Consider the following 10,503-nt stretch of genomic DNA (forward strand, 5'->3'; position numbering starts at 1 on the left):
CTCTCCAACCTTGTTCTGCCCAAGACATGAGCCTTCTTTGAGTTGGTTTGAAGTCCCATCTACCCTACCTCCCACCCAGCCTCTCCCTTCCCACCTGCTACAGACCTCTTGCTCCGTGTAACTTGGTCCCTGGAACAGGTCCTGGCCTTGCTATCTCTGCATTAACTGAAGGAGGTGGGGAATGACGCCTGATCTCACGTTACCCCAGGAGAAGAAAAGTTTTACTGGAAAGTCCAACAAGAACTCCTTCCTCCCCTCCCCCAGCTGGATGCGGTTAGGGTACATGGATGGGCACAAGAATTGCTGCAGCACCATGGAGAAGCCAGTCAGTTATTGCAGAAAGATAGACAATGATGTAATCAGTGGGAAGTCAGGGCTAAGGCTGGGTAAGGGTAGCACGGCTTACAAAGAACGGGATTCAGGAGGGGGCACCAGGAAGGGGACTGAAGCCCCTTTTGCAAAGTGTTAGCTGAAGATACAGCACGCGATAGAGGCAGGTAGTTATAGCTGGGGGTGGAGGAGAGACAAGAATGGCTCTTGGAGGGTATTGAACTGATGTGTTCATGTTTTCCCCACATACACAGGAACGGTATCTGAATTGTTAGACCCAGCACAAAGGGACACCCGATAATCAAATGCATTCAAGATCTCTGTGCATTACTCCAGCAGAACTGAGTGTAGGTGTGTGTGCGTCAGTGTGGAGGGACAGGTGCAGGTGTTGGTGACAGCAGAAGGGATCAGTGTATGGGTTGGGTGGAAGCCGGTATGGGGTAAGTATGTAACGAGGCAGGTATCTGTATGTGGTGGAGCGAGAGGTGTGGGGAAAGGAGCATGGGAAGAGGTGCCTGGTGTATACAGTAGATATGGTGGAGAGGAGGGGCGCATGAGTGAGAACAGGTGACGGCTGTGGGGCACGTGCATGGGAAGGGGGAACGGCTGTGGGGTGCATGTGTGGGAAGGTGGGGATGGCTGTGGGGCACGTATGTGGGAACATTTACTATGCTGTTACTCCACTTTTACTTGGACGAGCTCCCAGGATCCTGGCAGATGCCGTAGTTGGTGTTGGTGATGGATCCCACGATGGTCTTATTGGCCTTGCAGGTTAAGCCATTCTCGCAAGGACACTTGTAGTAAACCCCATGGATGCTCTGCAGGGGACACAAAGGTCTGGGTAATAGTACGGCACATTGCAGCATGCCCAGCACCTCTTCTGGTCTATCAGAAAGGCCTCAGCAAACCAGTCTGCTTCTCCTACATCATCCAGTCTGCTTCTCCTACGTCATCCCCTCTGCTGTGGGACACCCTTCCTGAGCAGCTCCACAAATCCAACCCTCCCTGCATTCAAATCCCACCTCCATCATGATGCCTGCAAGCAACCAGCCAGCTCCTAACAGTGAGGGGAGGGGCCAGTGGGGTGAGACGGTGTATAGTAACGCCCCTCAGGCAGCGTGGGTCTTTGTCACCCTCTACTGGCTGGTCCGTATAAGAGTTCCAGGTAGGAAACATGGTCCTTTAGCTCAAGCAGCCAAGTGTCGTGATTTTAGCTGTGTAGCCCACTGTTGCCTCCCTTTATTGACCTGGAGGTGGTATTGCCCTGTACTCTTTGTCCATCCAGCCTGAGCTTTCTGGGCAGGGATCGGGCCTTCCTGTGCGACTGTACAGCACAGTCTGGAAACAAATCATCAGCCACACCTGGGGCGAGGACACCACTGCTGGAGGCAGCTAAATGGGAAGCCCCAGAGTTGCCCAGTCTTTGAGTGGGGCATTAGGAAAGCCCCGCAGAGGGGCTGCTGGGCTCCATGACCAGGTAAGTGCCTGCCAAGTGGGCAAGGGAGCCATGCAGCCTTCCTTCAGAAAGCAGCTGTTACTAGAGGGGGAATGGGGGCTACCCTGGAGAAAAGATGTCCCCAGAGTGGGAAGGACCTGCCTTGAAAATCCAGCCCTGGCTGCACGGAAGGTGTTGAGGGCACCCAAGATCTTTCAAGGGGGTGGCATAAGGAGGAAGGGCACTAGGGACTATTGGCAGGTCACAGAAAAGGGACCACAAAGGTACAAGTGTTTGAATTGGGATCTCCGAGCTGCTGGAGCTTTTCCTTTCCCCATACTTGTTACTCACAACCAATTTGCAAACATGGGTCTCTATCAGCTGCCTGCACATCTGGATCTCAGCTGCTTTACCGGCTGCTTAAGGAGGAAGGACAAGGTACATATGTGGGAGCATGAGCAAGAGTTAGCGTGCCATGTACCTTGGGGGAACACTCCTGATTCTCGGCTGCTCGGTACGCACAACGAGCCAGTCTTAACCAGCCAGTCCTGTAGCAACAGCTGCTCTTGCACTGAACACTTTGCAGACACAGCTCCCCATTATCCTGGAAGAAACGCACAGTGAGAGCCGACGCATGGACTCCCAAGGGCCCCAGAGCTAAGGTCCGTCCCCCAGTGCCTATTCCTATCACAGATGGGGAGCCACACCTTGCAGCTGCCCTCTGTCACCTGCACTCCGGGCCCTGCCTCAAGCCAGTTCTGCTGTGGTGAGTTTCTGCTGGTGGAGAATATTAGTCCCACTTGGAATGAAATGACTCTGTGAAAAAAAATTGCTCTGGGTGGTTTCTTATATCTCAGTGCGGAGCGTGTATTTATAGGCACGTACACACCGAGTGGACCTTGTCTGAGGTGGCCAGTCACGTATGGTGCTGGCGCTTGTGTACACACACACACACACACACACACACACACACACACACACACACACACACACATACCACAACACACACACACACACACACACACACTCACTCACTCACTCACTCACTCACTCACTCACTGTCGGCCAAATTCTGAAGTTTTTCTTTAGTCCTGACTCAAGTGAGACTGCCAGGGAGGTGTACAGTAGTTTGCCCTGAATAAATCATGAGTAAGAATAGCAGAATCCACCCCCAAAAGTGAGTCCATTGTGCACAGTTCCACACACATGAAATCTGCCCAGAATGGGCATGGGATGTGCCCAGAAGGCTGCGTGTCCCAGCCCCAGTGTCCTAGTGTGAGACTCTGACATTTCCCCCTCTTCACCCTGAATCCCATGAAGGCCCTGGCTGTGGTTTCCAGGGCTTGGTTCGAGTTACACATTCTGACTGGCTCCATCACCTTTTATGTCCCAATCCCAATGATTTGGCGTGTGGTTAAGGCAATGTGTGGCAATTGCCGTATGACTAAAGCCCTGGACCAGCACACCAGAAACCTCCGTTCTGGCTCTGCCATAAGCTTCCTTTCTGGCCAAGACACTTAGCAATGGTCTGATTTTCAGAGATGCTGAGCTCCTTCCCCTCCCCTTGGTTTCAGTGGGAGATGGGATTGCTTAACACGGCTGCGAAGCAGTCCATTAATCGCTCTGTGCCTTGGTTTCCCCATCCATAAAATGGGGAGAATGATAATTCCCTGCCCCATGGGGAGTGGGGTAGTTAGAATGAATCATCTGGGGTTGTAAGTCATTCCAATATGAGCATGGGGATGGGCCACAGAAACGCCCATAAAGTCATTAGAATGAAGGAAATCAATTGAAATGAAGTACTAAGCTGCAACAGATGCCTTTGAAAACCTCTCTCCTCCAGCACAGGAAATTCCCAAGGAATCTGACTGAACACCGAAAGGAAGCAGTGGGATATTCTGAGCCCCAGCCTGCACATCCGCAGGGCAGCTAGTTCCCCACTGCTCCAAGAGACTTTCCCTCCCTGGAGTGCACGTGGGATCAGGCCCAGGCAAACTCTGCATTTCCCAGCCTCCTCTTACCAAATTGAAGATGAGGTCTCGTTGGTAAGAAAATGACCAGGCTGAAGCGAGGGAAAGCAGCAGCAGCAGGAGCAGGGCGCTTGCCATCTGGCGTGAGGGCAGCCAAAGAACTCGTCTGGGGCTTTCAGGGCAGGAACAGCGGCACAGCAGCATCCCAGGGCTATAAAGCAGATCTGCCCTCACGTCACCAGCCCTCTCCCAATCACATAAGCACACCTCTCTTTGCTGATAAGGCCACACCAGTCCACGAATTCTTTCATGTTCTGAAATATTGAAGGTGGAAATAGAAGAGAAGAATCAAGAGTAACAAACAAAAGCCCCAGTCCTGCAGTCCTTACACAGGCAATCTCAACCCTAATATGCCTGTGTAGTTCACCGCCCCAACTTGGTAAAGCCTCCTTATACTGTACAAGGACTTAGAGCCTGTTCCTGAAGTCCTTGTTTGGGCACAATACTCACTAAAGTTAATGGGAGTTTTGCCCGAGTGAGGAGTGCAGGATCAGAGCATTTCTCTGCTGTTATCTCCTCCTCAAGGTTCCTGTACCAGCTAAGAAGCACCCGGTTTGTTCTGGGGTCTTTCTGATCATTCTCAAAGGCTCTGAAGATTATTTAGTGCACCTGTGTGTCCCTCACAGGCGATGTCAGCGAGCTCATTGAAAGCACAAAGCGGGCAATGATTTCACCTTGTTGGGTTCTGATGAGCCAGCACTGCTCTGTCTGGGAGCTGTGAATGCAGAGAACCAATGAAAATCATGGCACTGAACCAGAACCATCAGTGCAGACAGGGAGTTGCCCCATGAAAACACATCTTTGTCTATGAACAAAGGGAATTAAGAGAAAGACTTTCCTAGGGAATTAGGTTACCGTTTCCTAGTTAAACTCGCCATTGTAATTATTTTTATCTGAATTTGAGCAAGGACCTTCCACTCTGGCCATGATGCAAATATCAGACTATTTGAGGGAAATTTGGCAATTTTTTCCTATGACAAAGAAAAAATCTTTCGTGAACAGAATCAGAAGCTGGTCGTATCTCCATCAAACAGATCTTTGTACAGTTGTTTTGTTTTTTTTAACAGAGATATCAAGAAATGAAATCTACTCCATGGAAACAGGAGATCAGATTTTCCAGGATTGGCATCCAAGATCTCCAAAGCCCAAGCTTTTAGGGAGTCATGGCTTTGGTCCAGCCCTTGATGGACATATGGAATTTGGATCCAGAGTTCAGAACAGGGCCCACCTCCAAATATTTTCATGCTTTAGGTCATTCCATGGGATGCTTTACATTTTCCAAACTTCCACTTTCATATTCACTGGCATTAGAAAGAAGCCAAGTGAGCTAAGCAAAATATACACAAGTGATCAAGCCATGCTTGCTCAATAGGCTGAAGAAACAGGAAAAGGGCCCTCATGTGCTAATACAAATGGAACCCAAAGGTTTCACCAGAAAAGAGACTATTTCACATCAGAGGGTACCATTGCTATCCAATGAGTCCTCTTCTGCAAGGCAGGAATGCTGCCTAGTGGTTATACCACTGGAAGTCATTGCTTGTGGGTTGTATTCCTGGACTCACTGAGTCACCTTGAGCCAGTTGCTTAGGCTTAATTAATATTTGTAAAGACCTCTGAGACTTACAAGATGGTCTGAGCAGTTTTGCTGTATTCACTTTTGTGACAAAGTGGGACTGTTCTTAATGTTTCCTCTGAATATTGTGTGGGTGCCTCAGTTTCTGGCTGCCACTCTATCTCCTGGTAACTTATGGCCTGGGCCCTTCCCCCCTGCAAGGAGATGCTAAAGGTGTGGGAGAAAAAGAGGTCAGATGACCTCCTGGCCCGGGAAAGGAACTCAGCAGAGAAGGAGAGGCTGGAGGTGTTTCAGCTGGGAGCTGGCTGGGGATGGGGCATTAGTGCAGACAGGGTTGTCTGGCTCTCTGGGCCCCAAAATGGACTCAGCTGAGGGGTCCCATTCTCTGTACCTACAAGCTCTGTTTTAGACCATGTTTCTGTCATCTAATAAACCTCTGTTTTACTGGCTGGCTAAGAGTCACATCTGACTGCGAAGTGGGGGTGTGTGCAGGACCTTGTGGCTTCACCAGGACCTTGCTTGGGCGGACTCGCTGTGGGAAGCGCACCGAGGGGCATATGCTGAACGCTTCAAGGTCAGACCCAGGAAGGTGAAGCCGTGCGAGCTTCTTGCCCTTCTGCTCCAAGCGAGAGGAGGCTCCCCAAAGTCCTGACTAGCTTTGTGGGGAGCAGTTCCAAAGCATCGCCTGGGGACTCCGTGACAACTCTATTTTGCTCTGCAGTTATATCGCACCTCTCTTCCAAAGACCTTAGCGTGCTTTACCACCAGTTGTGAATTCAGGTCAGGGAGTTAGGGAAGCACTGCCCCCCCATTTTACAGAAGGGGAAGTCAAGTCACAAAAGAGCTAAAGTGACTTGTACAAGGTGACTTTGTTGGCCAAGCTAGGAATAGAATCTAGAACTCCAGGCGCTCAGTCCCATGATCTAAGTACCAGACAATCCTCTCTCCCTTATTACCTCATTTTAAAGGGATACGATAATAAAATGAAAGTTGATTCTGCTGCTTTGCAAACCCATATCAGTAAATCTAGTCCACTTAACCTCTTCAGTGCCAAACAATGTGCCACAAGGGGGCTAGGAAACTTAGTTCTCCAGTATAGCCAGATGCATCTAAAAGAGTGGGCGTTCCACTGAAATGAGCAAATAGTCTAATTAGAACTATTTAGTAGCATCTGAATATAAATTACCCAGAGCACTGTGATAAAAACCTGTAAACATCCAGTTCACCTTCTCTCCTCAGCCAGTCCAGTTGTACCTTGCACCCTTGAAAAGCATCTGCTAGAGCTCCACAGCGTTACTGATAAACAGTTGGCAGCATTGAGCCTCGACAAGGATTTGGCAAACAGCACCTGTTCTTGGGTACATTTGCTTTAAAAAACATTTCAGAGACTCAGGTTGGCTGGATGAGAAAAGGAAGCCAGCTCTGGGAACAGGCAAGTTTCTCACCTGTTACATTCCATCCACTTTTAACAATAATTCAATTGTTTGCTACCCTTTGCAGCCTTTTTATTAGCCATCCTGAGCGGTAACATATGGTCAGCAGCAGGTGAGTTTCTCCAGCCCCTCTTTTTATTGTCCTGGCCATTGAAACAGATCTTTAACGGCCCACAGCTGGGCAGATTGTACCCATGAAAATTCAGATACAATTTGCTTAATGCACAGCAATTTATTTGAGAAAGACTCACACAAGCAGTAAAAGATTCTACAATATGTCTTCTTAATAAGCCTCAATTCCCCAAGCATAAACCCTCAGGCCCTACAACATTGGCCCTACACAGTATCCTGATTGCAAACAAAGCAGGTATAGCTACCGGTCCTCGATGAAGACCTCGTCTTCTCTTCTCTTCTCAAGTACTTGGTCTGTCAAATGTCCCCCAGAGCAAGGTTTTGGCTACCCTGAGGCCCTCTGGTCCAAAAGTCCCACAAAAATCCCTCATAGCAGGGCGTTGACTATCCCGAGACCCCGTCCTACAGGGTCACAGACTTCTTTCGATATTAACTGGGGAACTGCCACTGCACATATGATGTTGTTAGTACTTATAGCCCTCGCTCTCAAAGGAGTTACATGCCCCTGAAATATGACCTGTGGCTGGGCAGCCCCTCGGACAGCAACAGCAGCAGTTTGGTTGTGGGAAGGGGCTCAGGGCTGGGGCAGGGGTTTGGGGCAGTGCTTACCTTGGGGGCTGGGGATCCCCAGAAGTGGCCAGCATGTCCCTGCAGCTCCTAGACGGAAGGGCCAGGGGCTCAGCACACTGTCCCTGCCTGCATGCGCCACCCCAGCAGCTCCCATTGGCTGTGGTTCCCAGCCAATGAGAGCTGCATAGCAGGCGCTTGTGGTGGGATCAGTGCGTGGAGCCCCCCCCCCCGGCATTTCCTCCCACTAGGAGCTGCAGGGACATGCTGGTCAGAGCCAGGTAGGGAGCCTGCCAACACTGCCAACCCTCCCCCCATCATCATCAGGGGTCCCAGGCTGCATGCTGCCATTGCCCTCCTCCCTCATCCCCATCCCCAGCAGGGGTCCTGAGCTGTGCACTGCTGCCCGTCTCCCTCCCAGCACCACCGGGGTTCCCAGGCCACCCCCTCTAGCACCTGCAGCACCCCCAGACAGCACCCCCCAGAGCACCTGTGCCCGCCCCAAGTTTTAGTTAGTGGTATATAGGAAAAGTCATGGACAGGTCAAGGGCTGTGAATTTTTGTTTACTGTCCGTGACTTGTCCGTGACTTTTACTAAAAATATCCATGACTAAAACGTAGCCTTAATCATGATAAAAGCATCAGCTAAAATACACATACATAGAGCCTCTGGTTAATCATTTATAATCCATAGTTCTATCAGCATTCAAGTGCAATTTCAGCATGCTATCTGATACTAAGAGAACCCTGCCCCCAGAATCCTTTAGCAAATTCAGATAGACCAAGCCTTACTACATTCATATTACCAGTTGTAACAGTCAGCAGCGACCCCCTAACAGCTAGTAGCCTTATAATAGCTGGCAACCATTAGGGGAAACTGGACACCTCACAGGCACAGTAGCCTGAACTTTTGAACTGTCTTCCCTTATTGGTCTTGAGGCAGTTGAAGCTGGTCTTAAGCTGGTTTTTGCTGAGCAAATTGCAGAAGTGCAGGGTTTGCTAACCACCAATCAAATGCTAACACGACCAAAGCCTGTGTGTAAGTGTGTATAAAAAATTCTTGGTTTTTGTATGGAGTAGAGTTTTATTGTACCAAGGTATAGAACTCTTCTTTCTTCTGCAGAATAAAGCAACCTTTCCTTATCCCTGTCTGGCTGTCATTAGCTCTCAGCTAGGTGGACCCGACATTTCGGTAACACAGTCATTCATAATAATTCAGCACCATCCCAACATTTACCTTGGCCGTCAGAGTCAACATCATCCTGCTCCTGGGAAACCAGAAAGGCAGTCTCTGTTGGGTCAAGCACATTTCTGATGTAACTCTCTTCCTCTGTCCTCTGAAACCTCTCCAGATCAGTGCAATCATCTCAGATAACAGTAAAAACAATGAGGAGCCCTTGTGGCACCTTAGAGACTAACACATTTATTTGGGCATAAGATTTTGTGGGCTAGAACCCACTTCATCAGATGCATAGAGTGAAAAATCCAGTAAGTAGTATACATTACAGTACATGAAATGATCCCTTCTAAATGAGCTAGAATAATAATAATGTTCTTCCTTTTAAACGAGTTCAGACAATATTGAAAGCTAACACCGAGGTATCGATTAAATCCCTCCTCCCAGGAAAGCAACGACGTCATTGGGAAATCTTGCTGTGTGTTGCACTGCACTTAGATTGTAGGTCCTTCGGGGCATGGACTGTACTTTTGCTTTGGGTTTGTACAGCTCCTGACACAATGGCGTCCTGGTCTAGGACTACGGCTCCTATGCATATGGCAATACAAATAAACAACAATGCTGCTCTGCCCCTGGAAGCAGCCACAGAGATGGAGCTAAGGTTGCTTTACCACAAGGTCAGGGTAGGGTTAGATGAGACAGGCATAATATCCTACCTCCACCATTTGCTGCGGCCAATGCTAGTACTATTGAGGCTAGTGCAATGGGGGAAGATTTTCCCCCCAAATTGCCAGCAGAGATACAGCTAGGTAAGGAGCAGCTAGGCTGAGTAAGAAGGAGAAAACTCACTGGTGTTGTATCTAAGCTGCGAATAAACAGGACTTCCCCATGTGGGATGGTCAATCCAGCACTTTCACCAGCACTAAAACATAAAAACACAGGTGCTGGAATGAGAGGGGCTGCCACACCCCCTGGCTTGAATTGGTTTCCATCATATCCAGGGTTGACAGTTTGGTTCAATGGCTCTCAGCACCCCCACTACACAAATTGTTCCAGCCCCCCTGCATAAAAATGGTGCTGTATATACAGTCACTTCTCTGATTGTAGGGCAGACTCTCAGCTGGGCTAAATGAACCATTAACTTCAATGGGAGTGCAGTGATTTCCCCCCAGTTGAAGATCTGGCCCTATAACCACATTGTCCTTCCCCTCACAAGCCCCAAGAGCCGCTTGGCTGGTTCCCCACCTTTCCTGTCCCTTGTTTTAGGCACAGCCCCCCGGAACCATTCAGGGGGCTAGTCCTTGGTTGGTTGCTTGGACAGGGGCGGGGCCCCCATCTGGTGAGCAGTGGATGATGGACTGAGGAAGAGCGTGTCTGGGAAGTAGGGGCTTGCGGGGGGGCGGGGGGCACGTACCTGGGGGTACAGGGGGCAGGGACCTGTGCCATGGCTCCTTGGCTTGTTCTCACCCTAGATCTCTCCATCCAGCCCCCCACCCGCGGGCTCACAAGGCGCGATTCCCCCCAGGGCAGCCTTCCTCACCCTAGGGGGAAGATCCGCTGCCTCCGGTCCCTTTGCCCAGGCCGGGCCGGGCGGCTCCCCGGCGGGCGCTCTCCGCGGTGCTGAATCGCGCTCCCGGAGCCAGCCAGAGCGCAGCGCGCAGGGAGCGGGCAGGGGGCTCCGGGGACGAGCAGGGGGCCGAGCCCGCTGCCGGAGGCTGGGCTGGGGAACCGAGGGGCAGGCGGGGGTGGGCGCGGCGGACGCGGGGGAGGAGGCAGCGGCGCCGGGAGACACGGGGGTGGGAGGAGCCGAAACGAAGCGGCTGGGC

The 10,503-nt window shown here is 50.6% G+C and overlaps 1 protein-coding gene across 1 annotated transcript; it reads right to left on the reverse strand.

The window, feature by feature from the left end:
• Positions 1-1,016: 1,016 nt before the first annotated feature.
• CLPS (colipase) lies at positions 1,017-3,873 on the reverse strand. The gene is made up of 3 exons (XM_032804901.2): positions 3,787-3,873; positions 2,247-2,369; positions 1,017-1,148 (listed from the first exon to the last, which is right to left on the reverse strand). The coding sequence occupies exons 1-3, from the start codon at positions 3,871-3,873 to the stop codon at positions 1,017-1,019; spliced, it is 342 nt and encodes a 113-aa protein (XP_032660792.2).
• Between the last annotated feature and the right edge of the window lie 6,630 nt (positions 3,874-10,503).

Source organism: Chelonoidis abingdonii, chromosome 4, assembly GCF_003597395.2.
Source record: "Chelonoidis abingdonii isolate Lonesome George chromosome 4, CheloAbing_2.0, whole genome shotgun sequence".
Taxonomy (NCBI): domain Eukaryota; kingdom Metazoa; phylum Chordata; order Testudines; family Testudinidae; genus Chelonoidis; species Chelonoidis abingdonii.

What these genes read in the sequence shown, in the direction of transcription:
- CLPS (XM_032804901.2), bottom strand. Translation starts at nt 3,873, where the DNA reads ATGGCAAGCGCCCTGCTCCTGCTGCTGCTGCTTTCCCTCGCTTCAGCC. An exon ending in GAGACCTCATCTTCAATTTG is followed by an intron (nt 2,370 to 3,786) that starts GTAAGAGGAGGC and finishes CGTTTCTTCCAG; the next exon opens with GATAATGGGGAGCTGTGTCT. An exon ending in ATCAGGAGTGTTCCCCCAAG is followed by an intron (nt 1,149 to 2,246) that starts GTACATGGCACG and finishes TGTCCCCTGCAG; the next exon opens with AGCATCCATGGGGTTTACTA.